Here is a 25,098-nt window from a genome sequence, read left to right on the forward strand (position 1 = left end):
GTCATTAATACCTTATTATGGTTAGGTATAGTTACTAAATGCTAATTAACTGAAAATTTTAATTTCACTCAAAACCATTGTCTGTTCAAGATTACATATCATCAATTGTTTATATAAATAAAGAATAAGTGACACAAGCTACTCACAGCATTAAGCTCCCCACTTTTGGGGCCCCATGGTGTATTGGGCTCCAGCAAAACATCACAGTCCAGCCCTTTTTCATCAGAAGGACCAAGCCCAGAATCGCTTGAAAGAAAAAAGACATTTTTTTATTGTGAAGTGTTCAATATTTTAAGAATTTAAATGCAAATTATTACCATTTATTACAAATTGCTCTTAAGATACATTAAAAAATATATCATTCTAAAGTATAAGGTAGGTACTACAACATTACATTTCTTATCTAGTGATTCCCCTAACAAAAGTCACCATATGCAAGAAAGCACCACTGCACTATAAGAAGCATCCTGTCAGCTGGTGAGATGAGCTGCTATGACAGGTACCGCTTTGACAAAAGCCTTTATCAAAGGGTCCTCCCACCCTCACAGTGACAGTCTGCTACAACTGCACAATGATGGCAGTGACTTCAGAAATTACTGAAGTCAAGGGGTTCAAATTTATGCAGAGCTGACCTCAACCATCACCTTTCCCCATATTGTATCAATTATGCATTTAAGAAAGGTTTAAGTAACATGGGAAAAGAAAAAAGTCCTCCAAAAATTAAATTGCAGGTGCCAACCTTTACAATCAAATTAGCTTTCTTCCTCCTGGACCTCTAATATTTCAAGGTGTTTTCTATCAAATAAACACACCTGCTTGCTCTTATTCAAAGCTACCATGTATGTTCAGTTAAGCCTTCTGAAATAATAAAAACTATTAGTGATTTGGAGAGGCAGTAGGGGACACAGGATTCTGAGATGGAACCCACTAAATAAAGCAACAGTACAGTGTCATCACAGCCTCCTCACCTAATTGCATCTTTAGAAAAAGGCACAATAATGACATCTTTGTGCTTGTGTAGATCATCCAGTATTCTAGCAGTCGGGCAGGATAGCAAATCTCCACCTTCACCTTGATCATGAAGAGCAACCATGTGGTCCCTCACTTTACAGCCCTGTCATGTAAAAGACACTAAATTAAAGAGGCTGGAGCATTACAGAAATATTCATTTAAGGATGACTGTAAGTTTTTGTTTTTCTTTGCCCAGTCATAATATATCAACCATTTCACAAGGAAAAAAAAAAAAAAAACCTCAAACATAAATGTATGCCTTAACGAATATAAAAAAAAAATCCATGTAACAAACTTCCACATTAAGAAATAGAGTACTGCCAACATTCCAGGAGTTCCTGTGGACGGGCCCATTACTTATTACAACACTGCCCTTCTCCCAAAAGATAACCTCTATCCCAACTTTTTACCATTTACCAATGTACCCCTAAACAATATAGTTTAGTTCTGTCTCACTTGTTTTGTCCAACATTGTTTATATGATTGTAGTAACAATATTTGCTTTAATAGATAGTATTTCACTATATGAATATACACAATATAATACATGCAGGTATGGGTTTCTTATTATCTTATGGGGAGTCACCAGATTTCTTAAATCTATAAATATTTTTCAATAATTCTGAAAATTCTCAGCCAGTATCTCTTCAATTTATGCCTCTGATCCACTCCATCTTCTACTGGGAATTCCATTAAAAAGTGAGACACCTGGGGTCTCCCTGGTGGTGCAAGGGGTAAAGACACAACCTATGAAGCTCATCACAGCCATAACAGCACAAGTTCGATCACCGGCTAGGGAGGTGACCCACATGGTGCATGCAGCAAACCTCTTCTGCCTCGCCCCCTGCTCCCCACAGTAGTGTATTTCAGTCGATCTGTCTGTTCTGTTCCCTGCTCTGTCTCTGGTGAATCCTCTCACTCCCCCAAAACTATGGCCTGTATCACAGTTCCTGTATGTATAAATAAATAAATCTTTTTTAAAAAAAAGTTAGATACCTCACACAAAAAGACAAAAACTATGATTTATCTATATAAAGTACTTAGAGTAATCAAATTCAGAGACAGGAAGTATAGTGGTATTTGTCATGAGCTGAGAGGAAGGGAAACAGGAATGGGGAATTATTATTTAATGAGTATACAGTTTCAGTTTTGCTAGAAGAAAAAGTTCTGGAAATTGAGAGGAATCTGCAGAAGGAAGGAAGAGGATGAGGAGCAAGGAGACCTGTAGGAGGCACATGGAGCGGAGAGACATGTGAAGAAACTGAACTTGCTTCTTGGTCCTGGACTGGTTGAAACAGATAACGAAAAAGACTTCAGCCAGAAAATGGACAAAATGCTTAAATTCAGCTATGGATGTCAGATTACTGGGAGTTTAAAAACAACAGCAACAAATATGCTGTTTTTTTGCTGAGGGTGGTACTTAAGTGTTGGCAGCCCATCACCCTAAGGAAAGCCAGAGTCTTCTGAGAATGCCTGTTTACTCTGCACACGGAGTTCCAGGATCTTAGACGTTCTGGAAACAGAACTTTTTCCCAGAATTGACTACTGTTCTCTGAGGACATGCTGGCTTGTGCGCATGTTCCTTACTAACCAGAAAAGCTTGTTTTTAGTAGTGACTTATTAATTTGTATAAGCAAAAACACAATTGCATGCTATTTTCTTGTGCCTTTGTTCATATCTTCAATAAAAGCTGGGGCTGGGAGAGTGAAAGGCAGAGCTGCTCTCGATGGCACTCTCTCTAGCCTCCCCCATTGCAAATTCAAAAAAAAAAAAAATAAAAGTTCTGGAAATTGGTTGCACAACAATATGGATATACTGAACACTACCAAATTGTGCACTTAAAGTATGGTTAGATGGCTATTCATTATTATGCATATTTCACCACATTAAAAAAGTTAGATATGTATTCTCGTTCTTTAATTTTTCTCATTATTCTGTCTTTACGCTTCATTCTGGATAGTTTCGTCTGATATATCTTTCAATTCACTAATTCTTCAACTGTATCTAATGTGCTGTTAAATTTGCCACTAAGCTTAAATTTCTACTCCCAAGGTTCTTTTCGGTGCTAGCATTTCTATTTTAATTTAAACCATCTTTGTCCTTTTTTTTTATAGTTTATAATTCCCTTCTATAAATTTCCAAGCTTGGCTTCTAATAACTTATGCAAGAAATCTTATTTATTTTATAGTCTGTGTCAGTAATTCCAATATTCATAGTTTCCATGGTTTGCTTTTGTTGAATAAATTCTGCAGTTCCCATTCTTGGTAACTTAGCTTTATCTTTATTTGCATATCAAATACTTCATTTAAGAAACAATTTGTAGAAATAAGCTGATGCGTAGAATAATATTATCTTTTTCCAAAGAGTATTTTAACTGCTTTTTCCAGATGTCTGGGGAGAGGGGCAATCCAAGATTACCTTAATCCAAAAATTCAAAGTTTGAAATTTTCTAGGGTAACTCCTTTTACTCACTGTGTTCCTTTTAGGCATACTGCTCTGACTTCTTTGAATACTCTTTCCCTTTCTCTTTGCCTCCCATACTCCTACCTACCTTCAGATTGCAACCAAATGCCAATTCTTTATGAAAGCTTTCCTAGACCAGGCTAGTCTGACATGTGTGACCTTACTTACTTCTCCAAACATTTCTTTGCACACTTTTACACACTGCTTTGCCTTGCACAGTTTAACACAATTTTGGTGCTTTATATTTATTGCATGGATGATGAAGAGAAAGATTTTTGGTTACTTTCATCTGCTTGTAAAACTTATACAACATTTGGGCCTCCACTGGTGGTGCAGGCGGTTGAGTGCCACACTGTGAAGCTGTCTGCAGCCTCTGCAGCACCGGTTCAATCCCAATCGGCTGGTGAGGGTCCCACATGGTGAGGCAGACCTTTCCTGTCGCGCCCACTGCTCCCCTCAGCAGTGTATTTCATCAGTCTGCCTGTTCTGTTCCCTGCTCTGTCTCTGGTGAATCCTCTCACCCTCCCACGCATCTGGCCTGTACCTTGGTTCTTGTATAAATAAATAAATCTTTAAAAAAAAAATGGTGTAAATTAAAAAAAAATTATACAGCATTTTAAAAAGTTTTAGTGATCTAGGATTCTAGCCTATATCAGAATTCACATATTGCACCAATATACATGTGTGAGGATACTCATTGCAACATCTGGAAACAACCAAAATGTTCACCAGTAGGAGAATGGTTTAATAAATTGTGATATAAGCATGTCTTGTAATACTATACAGGATTTAAATGAAATGACAGATAGATAACCCAAGTATACTGGTGAGTAAAAAAGGTGAATTGCAGAATAGCATGATCTTATTTCCAATTAAAAAAACCTACAAAAAATTTGTTAATGAAACATATAAACCAAGATTTGAAGGGAAACTGCTATCTATGGTTACCTCTAAGAACAGATGTTGAATAAGGAGAGATGTAAAGAAGAACTTCTACTTTGTATTATACTTACGTGTTGGTTAGTCTTTTCTAGATAAATGCATTACCTTTATACTTTAACAACAATAAAAGGGGGGAAGATATAAATAAAAAGTGTTACTCTATAACTACAAAAGGACAACATTCAAAATTCACCTTTGTAAGCTGAGTGGGATCAAACCGAAGAACCTTTTGGTTACAGCAGGGATAAATTCCAGTGCCGATGATAGTAAGCGAATTTGCTGTGGTAGGGTAAACCACTGTTTCCGAGTGATACTGACAATGTGAAAATTCTATACACAGAAAAGTCTGAATAGAAGGAAAAATAAAATCAAGTAATCTCACAATGAAATTATGTATCTCAAAAATACTTTACTCAAGTCTGTATGTTCCACTTACATAAAATGTACAGAAAAAGCAAATCTCTAGAGATACAACTGAGGCTAGTGATTTGGTTCCTGGGACTGGAAGTGGGACTGGGGAATGGCAGGAATTGAACACAAGTGATCTTTTGGGGGAGACAGAAATATACTAAAATTAGGTGATGGTGATGGTTTGCATAACTCTGTAAACTTACTAAAAATGTATACCAAAAAGTATGAATTTTATGGCATGTCATTACAGCACAAAAAGCTATTAAAAAGCAAAACAAAAACACTTTGTCCAAAATTCAGATCAATTAAATTGATATTAAATGGATTAATTAATCAAATCAGATACATCAAACAAATTACATAAATCAATTAATTAAACTGATATTACATTTTATTTTATAATTGGTCAATCATAAAAAAATGAAATAAAAGTTTGCCTCATTTGGTTATTTTCTGATATTTTTTAAAGTAAATATTCAGTTTTAGTATTAATGAAAACTAGGGAGTAAAAATCACTGATAAAAAAACTTATCTAGGTTTAATTATAAAATTAGTAGGGCTCAGAAATGTTTATAAATTAGTAAAATAATTTAAAGATCATAAAATTAACAATTCTAAGCACTGATCATAAACACAAAAGGACAGATAGTCTATAATTCAGTATTCTTAGTTCGCTGCTCCCCTCAGTAGTGTATTTTGTCAGTCTGCCTGTTCTGTTTCCGGCTCTGTCTCTGGTGAATCCTCTCACCCTCCTGCACATCTGGCCTGTACCCTGGTTCTTGCATAAATAAATAAAATAAATCTTTTTAAAAAAAAAAGAAAGAAAACCAGTAAGGGTTTCACTTGCTTTCTTCATAAAAGACCCAAACTAGAAATCTACAAAGTCCTTCACTGGTGAGGTAATAATCACACTGAGATACTTCATACAATGGAGGACTATCATGTAGCAATAAAAAGTAGAAAACTGATATATACACAACAAGATGGATAAATTTCAAGTACATTTTATAAAGTAAAATAAACTCCACTCAAAAAGCTTAACACTATATGATTCTGTTTACCTGACATTTTGGACCAGGGGCAGAAGCAAATTTTTTCAGGCTAATGGAAGTATTCTATGCTTTCACTATGGTGATAATTATATATGTATTTGTCAAATCTCATACAAGTATAAATCTAACTGTATATAAATTACACTTCAATAAATCCAATTTTTAAAAATTATGAGGCTGTATAGAGACACCACTGGGTGGAAATTATACAATTTGAAACATCTCATTATATATTTTTTCTCTACTAAAAATCATTATCTGGGCCTCCCTGGTGGCACAAGGGTTAAGACACAACCTATGAAGCTCTCTGCAGCCACTGCAGCACAAGTTTGATTCCCGGCCAGCCAGGGAGCAACACACATGGCGCAGCAGACCTCTCCTGACTCGCCCTCTGCTCCTCTTAGCAGTGTACTTTGGTCAATCTGCCTGTTCTGTTCCCCACTCTGTCTCTGGTGAATCCTCTCACCCCCTGCACCTCTGGCCTGTACCCCATTTCTTGTATGCATAAATAAATAAATCTTTTAAAAAATAAATAAAAAATAAAAATCATTATCCAAGCCAGAGAGGAAAATTATCAGGGGAAGGAAGACATTAGAGAGTCATAAAAAATTTTCTACAGAACACTGTGGATTTATACATGAGACTAATGAGGAATGATTGTGACCCAAAAAGGATATAGGGTATATTATAGGTTCCTTCAAACAGCAAACTTTCTTGTGCTTTTATTATAGACTTCATTCATTAAAAAATGAACAAAACCTTTTTGGGACCCCTATCTGCAAGGGTACCTTTTGAAGTTCTAAAGAAATTTATGGGCTAGGGCCTCCCTGGTGGCGCAGCGGTTGAGCGTTGGGTTGCGAAGCTGCCCGCGGCCTCTGCGGCGCCGGTTCGATCCCCGGCTGCTCCCCGGCCACCGGAAGAGGGTCCCGCATGGCGCGCAGACCTCTCCTGCCGCCCGCTGCTCCCCTCAGCAGTGTACTTCGGTCCTTCTGCCTGCTCTGCTCCCCGCTCTGGCTCTGGTGAGTTCTCTCACCCTCCCGCGCTCCTGACTGTACCCAGTGCATGTGTAAACAAAATAAATAAAATAAATAAAAAAAAAAAAAAAAAATGCCTCTATTTAAAAAAAAAAAAAAAAAAAAAAAAAAAAAAAAAGAAATTTATGGGCTAACAAAGAAACAGTATGGTTGGAAATAATAAAAGACAATAAGGACTCTGTATTGTGTTCCATTGAAAAACTGGATTTGGTCACTAAAAACTTGGTTTTCTGGGCCTTCCTGGTGGCTCAAGGGATTAAGATATAACCTATGAACCTATCCGCAGCCACTGCAGCATGAGTTCGATAGCCGCCAGCCAGGGAGCATCCCACATGGCACGGCAGACCTCTCCTGACTCGCCCGCTGCTCCCCTCAGCAGTGTATTTCAGTAGCTTTGCCTGTTCTGTTCCCCACTCTGTCTCTGGTGAATCCTCTCACCCCCAACACCTCTGGCCTGTACCTCAGTTCCTGTATGCATAAATAAATCTTAAAAAAAGGTCACATATTGCCTATACCTTGTGCCTATGCCACACAAACATACTAATTAAATTGCATATATCAAAAGAGCCTGCTCTCAATAGTTTGTGAAGCAGGATATTAAAACAAAAAACAACTCACCTGATAACATCTTGAACAAGTTAGCCAGTTGACAGTTCCCCACAAACGCCAATATACATCTCTCCAAGACTTTAATTCTTCAAAAAGACTATTCAAATATTCATGAACATCCCAAGTCTTATCTCTGGGGAAAAGAGCAATCAATATAAACAAATTTTTTTAGGCAAATGCTTTTAAATTAGTAGCTGATTTCCAAGAATATTGGCCAAATGATGCTGTGGAATGGAGTATATTGAATGATAGATAAAATTTCATTTGGTGGTGCAAGGGGTTAAGCACCGCACTATGAAGCAGCACGAGTTCAATCCCCGACCGGCCAGAGAGATACCCACATGGCGCAGCAGACCTCTCCTGTCTCACCCGCTGCTCCCCCTCAGCAGCATATTTCTGTCAGTCTGCCTGTTCTGTTCCCTGCTCTGTCTCTGGTGGATTCTCTCACCCTCCTACCCCCGCATCTCTGTCCTGTACCCCAGCTCTTGTATGCATAAATAAATATTTTTTTTTTTAAATTTCATTTGGGAGCTTTTTATTCTTTCTTTTCTCTGTGAAAAACAGAAAAAAGCATGAAAGAATTAATGGTATTGAATGCCAAATTATTTTGCTAAGCTAGGTAAGGAATTATAAGATATATATAATTGGATCAGGTAACAGCTGGGATTCAGGAACATGTTGCTAAATGGAAGCTATATTCTAATTATACATATTGTAAAATAAGTAATTACTGATAATTCTAACATTTCATTAATGTTGCCAAGAGATATAGCTCATAGGTAGAGCATTTGACTGTATTTCATTACTGTATTAGTTCTTTATATTATTTTTAAAAGGCATTTTCTAGTAATTGAGTAATATAGGAATATGAAAATCAGGTCTTGGTAACACACTTTTAAAATTAAATAATAAGCTTATTAAGTTAAAAAGGCTATTTGTAACTCTATTTGCTGTTCTCCTATGTAACTCATGTTCTTATTTCTCCCAAGTCTCTTAATCCTTTTGGACTTTTTCTATTTTTTGTCCTCACTTCAACAAATAACAAAATACAATTATGTTATTACAAATTACACAGGCACAACTGTTTTAAAGATATTTAAAGACAGTTTTTAAAATGTATGCATCAGGGCCTCCCTGGTGGAGCAGGGGTTAAAGTCTCAGTGCTATCAAGCTATTGCCAGCCACTGCAGCATGAGTTCGATCCCTGGTCAGAGAACTAACCCACATGGTACAGCAAACCTCTCCCTCTCCTGTCTTGCCTGCTGCCCCTCTTCGCAATGTATTTTAGCAGATCTGCCTGTTCTGCTCCCCACTCTGTCTCTGGTGAATCCTCTTACCCCCTCGCCCCTGCACCTCTGGCCTACACCCCAGTTCTTGTATGCATAAATAAAAATAAAACTTAAAAAAAATCATCCATAATATCATCAAAGACAACATTACAAATAACTATGGGCCTCCCCGGTGGCGCAGCGGTTGAGCACTGGGTTGTGAAGCTGCCCGCAGCCTCTGCAGCGCCGGTTCAATCCCAGGCTGTTCCCCGGCCACCGGAGGAGGGTCCCACATAGCGCGCAGTCCTCTCCTGCCGCCCACTACTCCCCTCAGCAGTGTACTTTGGTCCTTCTGCCTGCTCTGCTCCCTGCTCTGGCTCTGGTGAATTCTCTCACCCTCCCACACTTCTGACTGTACCCAGTGCTTGTATAAATAAATATATAAATCTTTAAAAAAAAAAAAAAAGGACAAATAACTATTAGTGAACAAATTTCTAGTTTTGTTTATTTATCTTTATTTACTTCATTTACCACTAATAATTTTCTATGTAAGCATATATCCTTTAATTTTTTTTTTAATTTTTTTTTATAGAGGCATTTTTTTTATTTATTTGTTTGTTTGTTTTGTTTATACAAGCACTGGGTACAGTCAGAAGCGCGAGAGGGTGAGAGAATTCACCAGAGCCAGAGCGGGGAGCAGAGCAGGCAGAAGGACCGAAGTACACTGCTGAGGGGAGCAGCGGGCAGCAGGAGAGGTCTGCGCGCCATGCGGGACCCTCCTCCGATGGCCGGGGAGCAGCCGGGGATTGAACCGGCGCCGCAGAGGCCGCGGGCAGCTTCGCAACCCAGCGCTCAACCGCTGCACCACCGGGGAGGCCCAGCATATATCCTTTTAAAACAGTATTCTCAAAGGCTGCACATCAAGAATGATTAGATGTGCTTTACATAGATATAATATTGTATGGGTATATTTTAGTTCAGTTAATCATTTGGGTGTTTAATCTTTTTCTTTTATTTAAACACTATAACAATAAATGTCCTTCTTAAGTGCTTTCACAAACCCAGCATAACCTCTCTGGATAAATCCCCACCAGTAAAATATTGTCAGACAATTTACACATTTTTAAAGTTTTTGCTTCTCTGAGATAGTATCTCAATTTAAAACACTCTCCATCTCCAACTCAGAATGAGAATTAGTTTTGAACTTAAAGTTGAGTAAAACAGGACTAAGAATACTTAGTCCTGGGGGACTGGCAAAGCATGGTGAATAAATAGACATGGAAAAGACAGTTTTCTTCATTTATCAAATTAATCTGAAAATAAATTTGGTTCTCTCATCAAATTCAATACAACATCTATATGTGTGTGTGTGTTTTGTATACATATGTGTGTGTGTGTGTGTATATATATATACACAACTAAAATCCATTAGCGAAGAGATATCATTTTAATGGCACTGATTAGAATAGCTTTGTAGATTGATGTATTTTTGGGCCTCCCTCGTGGCTCAAGGGGTTAAGCACAGCACTGTGAGGCGATCTGCAGCCTCTGCAGCACTAGTCTGATCCTCAGCCAGGGAGCTGACCTGCATGGCACAACAGACCTCTCCTGTCTCGCCCACTGCTCCACTCAGCAGTGTATTTCAGTCAGTCTGCCTGTTCTGTTACCCACTCTGTCTCTGGTAAATCCTCTCACCATCTGCACCTCTGGTCTGTACCCCAGTTCTTGTATGCATAAATAAATCATTAAAAAAAATTTGTACTACCTTGAAGCTTAAAAAGACATAAAATTTACCCATTGAGTAAAATACAACTTTGATTGGGAAGAAGCATTTTTCTAAATCAAAGTTGGATCTCATGTAGAAAAGATGCTATCCTAGTAGATTAGAGGAATTTTTTTTTTTAAGATTTATTTATTTATACAAGAACTGGGGTACAGGCCAGATGTGCGGGAGGGTAAGAGAACTCACGGGAGACAGAACGGGGAACAGAACAGGCAGACGGACCAAAGACACTGCTGAGAAGAGCAACAGGCAAGGCAGGAGAGGTCTGCCTTGCCTTGTGGGTATCTCCCTGGCCAGCCGAGAATTGAACCTGTGCCGCAGAGACTGTGGACAGCTTCACAGTGTGGTGCTCAACCTGCTGCACCACTGGGGAGGATGTAGAGTATTATTTTTTATAAATATATTATAATTCACATTTAAAAAGCTATTTTCTTTTCACTCACCTTATGTGAATGTAGATAATATTTCCATGTTGATCCACATTGATTTTTCCAGGAATACAAGGAATTCTCCTTTCTGTTTCTTTTGTTAAAAGTTTCTTACACAAACAACATCTATGATACAAAGAAGATAAAAAAAATTCAAGAAGAAAATTTTGAATGTGGCAAAATTAAATATTTAGGTGTATTATGTAGTATACCAAGGAAAAACACATCACCATACCTGTATAATGTTGCTGCATTATTCCGAGAATCTGGATTCAGGTACTCAGGATCAAAGAGTCTTTCAATCTTCTTACAAAAAAGTTTGCTATCAAGAACAGATGATTAATGAATTAATTTTCTATATTCACTTATCTAAGTTATATGATAGTGATGAAATAAACACTGACCGATGTTTTCTGCACATGTAGAAAGGAAGAAAGCCTCACTTTGGGGATTTATAACACATTTTTAGTGCAATACATCTATTAATGAAAACTGCTTGATTAAGAACCAATTTTCACAAAAAATAAGACTTATGGGTATCTAAACTCTTTTAATCCTTTTTTATTGGCATATTCAACATCAAAGATTTTGGAAATTGAACAATCCTAAATCTACTCATAAGCTGGCATGTGATCTCTGGCAACTTACTTAAACTTTCTCAAAATAACAGTTGGGATTTAGGCATATGTTGCTAAATGGAAGTTATAATCTAATTGTATATATATTGTAAAATAAGTTATTACTGATAATTCTAACATTTCATTAATGTTGCCAGGAGGTATAGCTCAGGAGTAGAGCATCTGACTGTATTTCATTAACATACTAGTTCACGTGAAAAAAAGCTGTATTTGGGCCACCCCGGTGGCACAGTGGGTTAAGCGCCATGCTGTGAAGCTGTCCGCAGCCTCGACAGTGTGGGTTCTGGTCCTGGCCAGCCCGTGAGAATCCCACATGGTGCCGCAGACCTCTCCTGTCGTGCCCACTGCTCCCCATTGCTCCTCTGTCGTCTGCCTGTTCTGTTCCCCACTCTGTCTCTGGTGAATTCTCTCACCCTCCTGCACCTCTGGCCTGTACCTCAGCTCTTGTATAAAAATAAGTAAATCTTTAAAAAAAGAAAAGCTGTATTTTATTTTCCCTCACCTTATGTAAATGTAGATAATATTTCCTAGTTTCTCATCAATAAAATGTGGTTAATGATGCCATACTCACAATGTTTTATGTGGGTTAATGAGACAGTGTTTTTAAAACGTGCCATCATGTTAGACATTCAATAAATGTAACTACTAACTATATATTATGCATAACTACTTTATGTACAATATGACTGAACTTTAAAAATCTTCTGATGTAGGTCATTAATTCTAATCATAGCTCTCAACTCACCATTTCCCTTGTATGTCTGCTGCTGTTAAAGGGCACACTTGCAGTTAGGATCCCCAAACCTACTTTAAGTATTTAGTTTGAGACTAATTCCCCTCTGTCTCATAGCTCTTAAGGACCAAGCTCTTAGATAATCTTCTGAATTATCAATTTCTCCCTCTCTAAAGAATCATCCTGAACAGTATATAAACATAATCCAGTATCTCACTTCTATAAAGGAGTCCTCTCTTGAGCCTACCTAACAGTGACTGCTAATTTTTTTCAGCAATCATTAAGAGCAAAACATCTGGAAAAAGCTGCCTAAAACTAATTGGTCACATTTCTGTTCTCATCTTACTCTACACACCATGTTGATAGAATGAAAGGCTCAATATTATTAAGATGTTAAATATTCCCAAATTGATCTATAGGGTTCAACATTAACCCCAAAATCCAGCAGAGGGTGTGTGTGTGGTATGTGTGTGTGTAAAAGGGCAGGCTGATTATAAAATTTATATGGAAAAGCAAAGGCCCTAAAATGATCCAGCTGCAATCTCAAAGAAAGGCAAAGTTGGAGAATTTACATTACTAGACACCAAAAAATATTAAAAAGCTTCAGTAACTGAGTGTGCTACTAATACAAGGATAAACAAAGAAATAGAACAAAAGGGAGAATTCAGAAATAAACCTTGCTTATATAGTCACCTGATTTACAGTAAATGTGACACTGCCATTCAGAGGGAAAAGGATGATTTTGTTAGAAAAGTTAATACTTACGTGGCTTCAAACCTCATTTATTTTTAAATTTCTGTTTTAAGTCTTGACCTCTGACCTAAATGTAAGCATATATCCATACACACATCCACATATCCAGCTATGTATCTGCCATCCTATGGACCTGCCATTCTAAGAAGTGTATTAACTATATCAAATAATCTTAACAAGACCCAAGTCTAATATCCTTCCCACAGCAATTAGAATGACCTTTTAAAAACAAATCAGGTTATATCGCTCATTTACTTCTATTCACACTAATAAAGTATATCCTCCTCGCTATGACCTAAATATTTTATAAATGATATGACCACAGCTGACCTCATACCATAAGACTTATCTTAATAATTTTTCCACTAAGCCCTGTCTTAATAATTTTTAACACAATTCATTACCAAAATATGCTCCTGTGGGCATTATAAAATATAATTTAATTAGTTTTTTTAATCTTGATTTGTTCATTGGCTCTATATAAATTTTAGTGCAGTTAAAATAAAATGCAGGGACCTCCCTGGTGGCCTAGGGGTTAAGTCTTAGCACTATCACCAGGATGACCCAGGAAGTTAGTCCACATATGGTACAGCAGACCTCTCCTGTTTTATCCACAGCTTCCCTTAGGAGTATATTTCAATAAATCTGCTCCCCACTCTGTCTCTGGTGAATCCTCTCACTTCCCACAATTCTGGCCTACACCCCAGCTCTTCTATGCAAAAATAAATAAAAACCTGAAAGAAATAAATAAAATGGAAATATGCTTCTAAATGTAATCTGAATATAAAATATTTCACTAAAATGAAATTGAAATATATTTCTTCTAACAAGAACATTACATTTAAAATTAAATTAAACTACCTCCTAAACTTATCTTTCTTGTCCTTTAAATCATCAACTTCATTATGTGTAAACAGATCGGCTATACGTGTAAGAAGATTTGCATTAATACAGTTCATGTTGCATGGCGTAGCTACTATGGCATTCATATTTCTGTGGCAATACTGAATGCATTGTTCAACCTAAAAAAAGAAAACACACACACACACAGAATAGAAAATAAACATTGCTAAGTGTAGCATGAAAGATAATGTCACATCAGTACTTTTCAAAGATAAAATTCATTAAAAGCCTGATCCATGCACTAACTGGTTTTGCCAGTTAGTTAATCTATACTGAGTTAATCTATTTGAGTTAATCTATACTGTTTCAAAGAGGTTTAGCAGGCAAAATTTGTACAAACACATATGCAAAATAGAAAGAAACAAGGACTTAATAAAACCCCAGTCAGGGCCTTCCTGGTGGCGCAAGGGGTTAAAACGCAACCTGTGAAGCTATGCACAGCCAGTGCAGCACTGAATTTGATTCCTGGCCAGTCAGGGAGCAACCCACGTGGTGCAGCAGACCTCTACTGAATTGCCCACTGCTCCCCTCAGCAGTGTATTTCAGTAATTCTGCCTGTTCTGTGCCCCACTCTGTTTCTGGTGAATCCTCTCACCACCTGCACTTCTAGCCTGTACCCCAGTTCTTGGATGCATAAATAAATAAATCTTAAAATAAAATAAAACCCCAGTCAAATAAACAGTTTGATCAGGGGTTAAACGCAAATATTCAAGACAATTCATAAAACATTTGAATGATAAATTCATTAAAGAAAAAGAAAACAAGTACATTTAATGTTAAGAGTTTGATATGTATATGTCAGTTCGATATGTATATAATATAAAATGTATATTGTTTTCATGTTTTTTTTTAAAAGATTTATTTATTTATGCATACAAGAACTGGGGTACAGGCCAGAGGTGTGGAAGTGAGGAGGTGAGAGGATTCACCAGAAACAGAGTGGGGAGCAGAACAGGCAGACTGACTGAAATACACCACTGAGGGGAGCAGCAGGCAAGACAGGAGAGGTTTGCTGTGCCATGTGGGTAGCTCCCTGCCCGGGGATCGAACTCGTGCTGCAGAGGCTGTGGATAGCTTCACAGAGCTGTGCTTAACCCCTTGTGCCACCAGGGGAGCCCTGTTTTGTCAACTACTCTTAAAAGACACGAGCATTTGATTTATACATAATTAAACATACACAAAATTGTATTGTTTAGTAGTTGGATACTCATTCTTAATTCACTGAATAATAAATGAAAGACATAAATAAGCAAACCATGCTTAGAGGAAATAAATAGTAAAAGAGGGCCTCCCTGGTGGCACAAGGGGTTAAGTCAGCACTACCAAGTTATCAGCAGCCACTGCAGCACAAGTTTGATTCCTGGCCAGGGAGCTGGCCCACATGGCACAGCAGACCTCTTCTGTCTCACCCCCTTATTCCCTCAGCAGTGTATTTCAGCCAGTTTGCCTGTTCTGCTCCCTACTCTATCTCTGGTGAGTACTCTTGCCCCCCATCCCAGTTCTTGTATGCATAAATAAATAAATCTTTAAAATAAAAAAAAAATAGCAAAACAAACACATTCCAACTTTTATCTAATTTGACTTTAGAACAGAACTTCATTGGGGTAAAATTAATTCTGTTTAGTTTCATCTAATATAATAGTGAGCTAAACCCCTTTAGGGTAAATTGCTTGCTTTATAAGTATAACATAAAAAGATACATAGAAGTCTTAATTCTTTACTAACCAAAGTACCTCCAAACCCAAACAGTTTTTTCTAATAGAGTAACACTCTTGAATTAACAACTAATTCTAATATATCTTAGAATTTCTTGGACACTTGAAAGAAGATTCAAGTTATATGTTAAATCAAGCATAAGTGATCTTTTATTAACACTTACCAATGAATCCATTTTCAAAAACTCTGAAGAAATAAGAATTGATATGACATTTCCTGGCTCTGGAAAAAGAGAAAAAAATTAAATTCTCCTTTTGATTTGTACATCAATCTCCTCAGAACAGGTTCCTTCTCACCTTAAAAAAGGATGTTATAGGGCCTCGCTGGTGGCACAGGTGTTAAAGTCTCAGTGTGATCAAGCTATCGCCAGCACGAGTTGGATCCCAGGCCAAGGAGCTAATCCACATGGTGCAGCAGACCTCTCCTGTCTTGCCGCTACTCCCCTCAGCAGTGTATTTTAGTAGATCCGCCTGTTCTGCTCCCCATTCTGTCTCTGTTGAATCTTCTCACCTCCCCCCGACCTCTGGCCTACACCCCAGTTCTTGTATGCATAAATAAATAAAAATTAATCTTTAAAAAAAGGATGTTATACTTTAACATATATAACAAATTTTATATAATCTTACTGTATCATATAGTTCAAATGCATGAAAGAAAGAAAATATAATGTTATAAGTCAAGGAATAGAAGAAACTCATAATAAATTTGCCCTGAAACTAGATTCAGATCAAATAAAAAGACTTGACAGGAAGATATGACATACACAAACTTCTCCTTAACTAAATCAGGAGAAAAGATAATTAAAATTTAGAATGTAATTAATGTAATAAATCACATACCAAAATCAATGAGTTTTTAAATGATTAATGAGAGCACTTGTTGAAGTTATTTCAAAGGCAACTCAGTCCCTGTTTTGAACAAATATTTAATTAAAGAAATTCTAAGAGATAAACTTTACTACTACAGAAGGACTAAAGTTACTTCCTATAGGTACAGTGAATGAACTTTCAGAGGCAAAAACAGGGAAAGGGTGAGTGACAACATCGACTTGGCAGTGAAGAGACACTAGGATTAAGTTCTCCCATAAAAACAACTGATAGGGAGAAAAAATAGTAAGTTCCTGCAGGACCTGGACATATTAAACAAACTTGGTGATGCAGGTGATTCACCCAGACACAGAAGAAAGCTGAAACAACAGGGTAAGGGAAGAGAGAAAAATCATTGGAACCCTTCTCCCCTCCCCCACCCACAAAGCTGGCCTACTTCATCTAGCAGAAAAGGAAAAAAGGCTTGGAGACCACAACACCCAGAGAATCCTGAGACATCTGGCAGGCCCAGACAGTGACAGGTGGGTAAATGGGGCCTTGGTGCAGGCACATAGCACTGGGCGCAAACCCCAGCACTGTGACACTTCCCCTTCTGGAGACTGGTGAGACCATTTAACTGGTCGCTCTTACCAGCAGGAAGGACATTAGGAGGAGCCTCATAGGGCTGATCCCTACTTTGGGGGCCTCAGGACTTCCACCCAACTATCTCATGGGCCCAGAAAGAGTGCTGATCCTTCCATCACCAATAGCTACAGTTCAACCCATACTCTTTTGTGTTCTTTTTTTTTTTTAATTTGTTTATACAAGCACTGCGGGATGGTGAGAGAATTCACCAGAGCCAGAGCTGGGGGCAGAACAGGCAGACAGATGAAGTACACTGCTGAGGGGAGCAGTGGGCGGCAGGAAAGGTCTGCGTACCATGTGGGACCCTCCTCCGGTGGCCGGGGAGCAGCCGGGGATCCAACCAGCGCTGCAGGGGCTGCGGGCAGCTTTGCAACCCAGCGCTCAACTGCTGCGCCACCGGGGAGACCCCCTTTTGCGTTCATTTTTTACCCTCCCTCAATATACCAGAAGGGAGATAGCGAGGGGAGGGGGACCCTAGGAAGACTATCCTACTCAATGTGGGGAGTGCCATTGGGCACTCCCCAGCAGACCAGACTAAAACAGCAATGACTAGCTTACTGGGAGCCATCAGAGTCCTGAGAAACAATTCTCCCCTCATCTGTTTTTGTGTTTCTTTGCTTATTGGTCAGATGGTTGTCTGTTGTTCCTTTCCGTCTTTCTGTTAGGGGGAAAGGATGTCCTGAGATAATCTCATACAGGCTTTGTGGACTCCACCCCCACTCCCGATCCTCCGATCAGGAATCCCAAAATGGCACTCTCAGAGTTGGCCGCCAGCCAGGAGCGGTGAAGCCAGGAGGCTAGCGATCGATCACGAGCCAGAGAGAGAGCAAGGCCCACGTGTTTGGTTTTTATATCCAAGCTGGCTGCCCAACTCCACCCTTAGGTCCCAGCCACCCTCCCCTTGGTGGTGATGGGATTTGTCTTTCCCAATGTCCTGATGGCTTTAGTCTGGAGTGGGGGTGGAGTCCACAAAGCCTGTATGAGATTATCTCAGGACATCCTTTCCCCCTAACATTTCCTTTTCTGATTCTTCTATTTTTCTTCTTTCTCCCCTTCAACATTACCATCACTACTTTCTCGTCTCTTTGTTATATTCCCTCCTTTTCCACCTCCTCTTTCCTCTTCCCCCTATCTGACCCCTTTCTTTTTTCTGTCACCTGCATTCCTTTTACATTTCCTTAGCTTCCTCTTCTATCCTCTTATCCCTTCTTTCTCTTTCAATCCCCATATTCTTCTGAGACTTGCCTAGAGGGAACATCCCACCCAGCCGGGTCAACATCCCACCCAGCCTTCAAGCATGTCCCAGTGGACTTGGCCTCAGCATGTGCCTGGAAGTGTAGTGCTCCACATGAGACTCTTGACTACCACAGACTGAGACACTGGATCCCATCCTATGTAGTGGGGGTCGGAAAAGCAGGGGCTCCTTGAGCAAATCACAGCTCAGAACAACACCTACCATAATAGAAGAGTGGCTGGACATGCACCCAGGTGAGAACTGCAGGAATCCCCCCAACTCCCAAGTCTGGTAGCCCCCAATGCCCTGGGAAGAGTGAGAGGAACTACCACTTACCTAGAACAGGGGTACAGCTAAAGAGAGAGAAGGGGGAACCACAATAGCCATCACCTATACCTCTATCCACCAGCCACAGCAGCTCAGACACTAGGCAGACACATTCACACCTCAGCAATAGAAATCAGAAGTCATGCCCACCAGCACCAGTGGTACAGGGGCACTATGAATAGAGCAAAGCTGAAGGCTAACAATGGGAAGAAAGAAAAATAGAAATGATCAAGTAAGCCCTTCTGGGAACAATACACCATAGAAAGTAAGTCCACCTCCAGAACCTGATAATACGGACATGGAAGAATATCTACACCTAACAGATAAAGAATTCCAAAAGGCCATAATGAAAACAATTCAAGAGTTAAGAGAAAATGCAGAGAGATAAGAATATAATCAATGAGGAACAAGAAGGAATCCCTAAAGAACAAAGAGAAGGACTAGAGACTATCCAGAGATTAGTGAAGGAGCTCAAGAATTCTGGGAGAAGCCACAAAAATAGAAGAAATGGAAGAATGAATCAGCACTCTTGAAGATATAGATATAAAAAGAACCAAAAAAGAAAAGAAAAGGAAACCAAAATTTGGGTCTTCGAAAAAATAAAAATAAAACCTCTAGCCAGGCTCACAAAGAAAAAATAGGAGAAAGCACAAATAAATAGGATCATAAATGAAAGAGGAGAAATTATGATACAGCAGAAATCAAAATCATCAGAAATTTCTATGAACAGTTACATGCAAACAAGTTCAACAATCTAGTAGAGATGGACAAATTTCTAGAACTATACAATCATCCAAAGCTAAATAAAGAAGAAATAGAACACCCAATCAGACCAATTACAAGCAGTGAAATTGAAACGGTAATCAAAACTCTCCCCCAAACAAAACAAAAAAACAAAACTCTCTCCCCAAAACAAAAGCCCACGAGCAGACGGCTTCACAAATGAATTCTATCAAATGTTTAGAAACAAACTAGCGCCTATCCTACACAAACTCTTTGAAAAAATTGAGAAGGAAGGAACACTACCAAATATATTTTATGAAGCCAACACTACACTAATACCAAAACCAAGCAAAAGAAAACTACAAGCCAATCTCTCTAATTAACACTGATGCAAAAATCCTCAATATAATCCTAGCCAACAGAATCCAACAATGCATCAATAAGATAATTCACTGTGACCAAGTGGGATTTATTCTAGGGGCACAAGGATGGTTCAATATCCCAAATCAATTAAAGTAATCCAACAGATCAACAAAAAGAAAAATAAAAACCATATGATCCTGTCAAATGCTGAGAAAGCATTTGACAAAGTTCAACATCCGTTTATCATGAAGGCCCTTGACACTTTTGGGATAGAAGGAACATACCTTAACATAATAAAAGCCATATATCACAAACCCATAGCTAATATTCTCAATTGTGAAAAGCTGAAAGCCTTTCCCTTAAGATCTGGAACAAGACCACTCTCACTGCTGCTTTTCAATATAAAAGTATAAGCCCTACCCAGAGCAATAAGACAAGAGAAAGACATACACGGAATCCAAATAGGGAAAGAAGTAGTAAAACTATCACTATTTGCAGATGATATAATATACATAGACAACCGTAGAAACGCCAAAGGAAAACTAATCAAAATAATCAACCAGTTTAGTAAAGTACCAGGATACAAAATTAGGGAAAGAAGTAATAAAACTATGACTGTTTGCAGATGATATAATATACATAGACAACTGTAGAAACTCCAAAGGAAAACTAATCAAAATAATCAACCAGTTTAGTAAAGTACCAGGATACAAAATTAACACACAAAAAAAATCAGTAGCCCTCCTATATGCAAGCAATTAATCTGCAAAAGAAGAAATGAAGAAAACCATCCCTTTTATAACAGAAACAAGAAAAATCAAATACCTGGGAATAAACCTAACAAAAGAGGTAAAGGACTTGCCCAAAGAAAATTATAAAACATGTTTAAAAGAAATAGAAGACAGAATAAAGAAAGGGGCCTCACTGGTGGCACAAGACGCAACCTATGAAGCAATCCGCAGCCACTGCAGCACGAGTTTGATACCCAGCCAGGGAGCAACACACGCGGCACAGTAGACCTCTCCAGACTCGCCCACTGCTCCCCTGAGCAGTGTATTTCAGTCAATCTGCCTGTTTTGTTCCCCACTCTGTCTCTGGTGGATCCTCCCACCCCCCACGCCTCTGTACTTGTATGCATAAATAAATAAATCTTTAAAAAAATAAATGAAAGAAAGAAACAGAAAGACATCCCCTGCTCATGGATTGCAAGAATTAACATTATCAAAATGGCCATCCTACCAAAATAAATTTACAGATTCAATGCTATTCCAATAGAAATTTTGATGATATTCTTCAAAGAAATAAAATAAATATTGAAGAAATTCATATGGAACCACAAAAATCCTCGAATAACCAAAGTTTTCCTGATTAAAAAGAAGGAGAATGGAGGTATCACACTCCAAACCATACTACAAAGACATGATAATTAAAACTCTATGGTACTGGAACAAAACACAGACAAATGGAATTGAATAGAAAACCCAGAAATAAACTCACATATTTATGGAGAACTAATCTTTGACAAAAAAACAAAGACTATGCAATGGAACAAGTAAAGTCTGTTCAATAAATAGTGCCAGGAAAACTGGACTGCTACATGCATAAGAATGAAGCTAGACTACTACCTTACATCATGCACAAAAACCAACTCAAAATGGATAAAAGAATTGGACATAAGACTTGAAACCATAAAATATATAGAAGAAAATATAGGCAAAACACTACATGACATACATCTCAGTAACATCTTTTTTTTTTAAGATTTATTTATTTATACAAGAACTGGGGTACAGGCCAGAGGTGTGGGGGGTAAGAGAACTCACCAGAGACATAGCGGGGAGCAGAACAGGCAGACGGACCGAAAACGCTGCTGAGGGGAGCAGCGGGAGAGACAGGAGAGGTCTGCCACGCCATGTAGGTATCTCCCTAGCTGGCCGGGAATCAAACCCGTGCTGCAGAGGCTGCGGACAGCTTCACAGCGCTGCACTCAACTCTCTGCGCCACTGGGAGGCCCTCAGTAACATCTTTAAAGACATATTGCCCAAAAGAAAGAAAGTGAAGGAATAGATGAACAGCTGGGATTACATCAAACTAAAAAGCTTCTGTACAGCAAAAGAGACATTAACTGAAACAGACACACTATTGATTGGGAGAAAATTTTTGCACACAATACAAGTGATAAGGGACTGTTCACAAAGATCTACAAAGAGCTGATGCGACTCAACAAAAACAAAGTAAGCAATCCAGTCAAAAAAATGGGCAAGTCTTAAAAAGACACTTCTCCAAAGAGTAAATACAAATGGCCAACAGATACATGAAACATCACTTCTAATCAGGGAAATGCAAATCAAAATCACAATGAGATACCATTTTACACCAGTGGAAATGGCAGCAACAAATGTTGGCGAGGATGTGGAGAAAAGGAAACTCCTACACTGCTGGTGGGAATGCAAACTGGTCCAACGACTATGAAAAGCTGTGTGGAGGTTCCTCAAACTACTAAAATATAATGCAGCAATTCCACTCCTAGGAGTCTACCCAAAGGACATAAAAAAAATAGATCCAGATAACTGGATCAAGAATATGTGGTATATACACAATGGAATATTACTTGGCAGTCAAAAAAGATAAACTCATGCCATTCACAGCAACATGGATGGAGCTGGGAGGGATTATGTTCAGCGAAATAAGCCAGAAAGAAAAAGAAAAATATCAGGTGGTTTCGCTTATATGAGGAATGTAGGGGAAATAGGGAACAGGAAAAAAAACTGTAATAAATTAAAAACCAAAATTAACAGGCAACTATAAGTCAGAGATGTTCTGTAGGGGAGGGGGAAGGAAAGAGATCAAAACAGAAGGGAAGAGCACAAGAGACTATGGTGATAATGCATGGGTGAACTGGTGGTGGGAATTTTATGGGGACTACACCTGAGAGGAGAAAGCAAACATTATACAAAAAAGAAGAATGATGTAAAATATATATAAAATGAAAACAAAAACAAAAATAAACAAAAAATAAAACAGGGAAAGGATGAAGCCAATTGTCACTTTTGTCTTAATAAACCTAAGTCATCACCTATTTAAGAAAAAGAAAAATTACAATTTCTTATTACATTAGTAAGAGAATCATTCTAAATAAAGAAATATGTACACAATGATTAAGAAATCCTAATCTTTCCTTAAATAATAATTCTAGCGTAAATGTTCTTAAATAGAATGCTGAAGAGAGGAAGGAGCTAGTGAAAACATTCCTGAGGAAACTGTAATATAATCTATTCTGGAGATGATACAAAGTATGGAAACCTTTCCCATTATTTGGTCTCTAAAGTGTAAATAAATAAATAAATAAAATTTAAAAAAGTAACAAATTATAACTTCCTTAAACAACTTTTATACTATCAGTATATTTACTAACAGAAGTTTAGAAATATTTTGGTATGTCTATAAATACCAATTTTAGTACACAGACTTTATTAAATCACAAATGCAATTTCCTGTACAAGCTATACCTAATGAAAGACTACTTAGTTATTATACTTTGCATCATCTAGGACACTAACTTTATTTTTTTTTAACTTTTTTTTTAAGATTTATTATTTATTTTTATACAAGAGCTGGGGTACAGGTCAGAGGTGCGGGAGGGTGAGAGGATTCACCAGAGACAGAGCGGGGAGCAGAACAGGCAGAAGGACTGAAATGAAATGTATTCGATTTCCGGCTGGCCAGGGAGCTATCCACATGGTGCAGCAGATCTCTCCTGACTCTCCCGCTGCTTCCCTCAGCAGTGTATTTCAGTCAGTCGCCCTGTTCTGTTCCCCACTCTCTGTCTCTGGTGAATCCTCTCACCTCCCACATCTCTGGCCTGTACCCTAGTTCTTGTATGCATCATTAATAAATCTTTCTAAAAAAAGAACTGTAACACTGACATTTTTTGCAAATTTCCTTAATGTCTGACTAATAGAATACAGCTGAGGGGAGCAGCGGGCGAGACAGGAGAGGTCTGCTGAGCCATGTGGGATTCTCGCCAGCCGACCGAGATGGAACCTGCACTGCAGAGGCTGCGGACAGCTTCACAGCACTGTGCTCAACCCGCTGCGCCACTAAGGCGGCCCTAGAACACTGTAACTTTAAATTTCAAAATTAGGGCCTCCCTGGTGGCACAAGGGGTTAAGATGCAACTTATGAAGCTGTCTGCAACCTTTGTAGCACGAGTTCGATCTCCAGCCAGGGAGCAACCCACATGGCACAGCAGACCTCTCCTGTCTCGCCCACTGCTCCCCTCAGCAGTGTACTTCAGTCAATATGCCTGTTCTGTTCCCCAATCTGTCTCTGGTGAATCCTCTCAACCCCCACACCTCTGGACTGTACCCCAGCTCTTGTATGCATAAATAAATAAATCTTTAAAAAAATAAAAATAAATAAATCTCTCAAAATCCCTTTGTGATTTTAAAAATGGGAATCTGAAAGGGCTTTTGTTTATATGGGTTACACTTATCATTCTTTACCATAATAGAAATTATAACATAGAATTTTATTATTTATTAATTCATTTGACAAGAATAAACATTAATGTATCTTTACAAAAAATAACTATTTTCCAAAATGAAAAATAAATTAGTAAGAAGTGGGCGTCCCTGGTGGCACAAGGGGTTAAGATGCAACCTATGAGGCTATCCGCAGCCTCTGCAGCACGAGTTCGATTTCCGGCTGGCCAGGGAGCTATCCACATGGTGCAGCAGATCTCTCCTGACTCTCCCGCTGCTTCCCTCAGCAGTGTATTTCAGTCAGTCGCCCTGTTCTGTTCCCCACTCTCTGTCTCTGGTGAATCCTCTCACCTCCCACATCTCTGGCCTGTACCCTAGTTCTTGTATGCATCATTAATAAATCTTTCTAAAAAAAGAACTGTAACACTGACATTTTTTGCAAATTTCCTTAATGTCTGACTAATAGAATACAGTTGGATTCTCCTCTTTCTACATTCAATCTGTGGGTAGTTTTATTTGATGCTACATCAAAGCTGGACAAATGGTAAGTTCTTAAAGGATAGTTACAATGGAATGTGAAATCATATCAATGAACTTTTCCTAATCTGTTATCTCAAAATCCACTGACCTGTATCTTGCACTTTGCATAGATCTTTAACTCATGTATGATTTTTTTGAAAACATCATGCACTGGTCATTTGAAAACTATTGGCTCATTGAGTTGTGTAGATTGTCTATGTACTGAAAAATTTCATTGTACAATATATTAAAA

General features: G+C 38.4%; 1 protein-coding gene across 1 annotated transcript in view; it reads right to left on the minus strand.

Annotated features, from left to right (window-relative positions):
• SANBR (SANT and BTB domain regulator of CSR) overlaps nucleotides 1-25,098 on the minus strand; it is a gene marked incomplete at both ends in the record, with an annotated part of 46,882 nt that overhangs the window by 11,920 nt on the left and 9,864 nt on the right. The window contains 8 exons of the mRNA XM_084234966.1: nucleotides 147-246; nucleotides 969-1,114; nucleotides 4,610-4,762; nucleotides 7,532-7,655; nucleotides 11,017-11,127; nucleotides 11,237-11,323; nucleotides 13,987-14,147; nucleotides 15,908-15,966. Of these exons, the coding sequence (XP_084091092.1) occupies nucleotides 147-246; nucleotides 969-1,114; nucleotides 4,610-4,762; nucleotides 7,532-7,655; nucleotides 11,017-11,127; nucleotides 11,237-11,323; nucleotides 13,987-14,147; nucleotides 15,908-15,966 (941 nt within the window). The remainder of the gene's footprint in view (nucleotides 1-146; nucleotides 247-968; nucleotides 1,115-4,609; nucleotides 4,763-7,531; nucleotides 7,656-11,016; nucleotides 11,128-11,236; nucleotides 11,324-13,986; nucleotides 14,148-15,907; nucleotides 15,967-25,098) is intronic.

This window comes from Talpa europaea (genome assembly GCF_964194135.1).
Source record: "Talpa europaea genome assembly, chromosome: 6".
Lineage (NCBI taxonomy): Eukaryota > Metazoa > Chordata > Mammalia > Eulipotyphla > Talpidae > Talpa > Talpa europaea.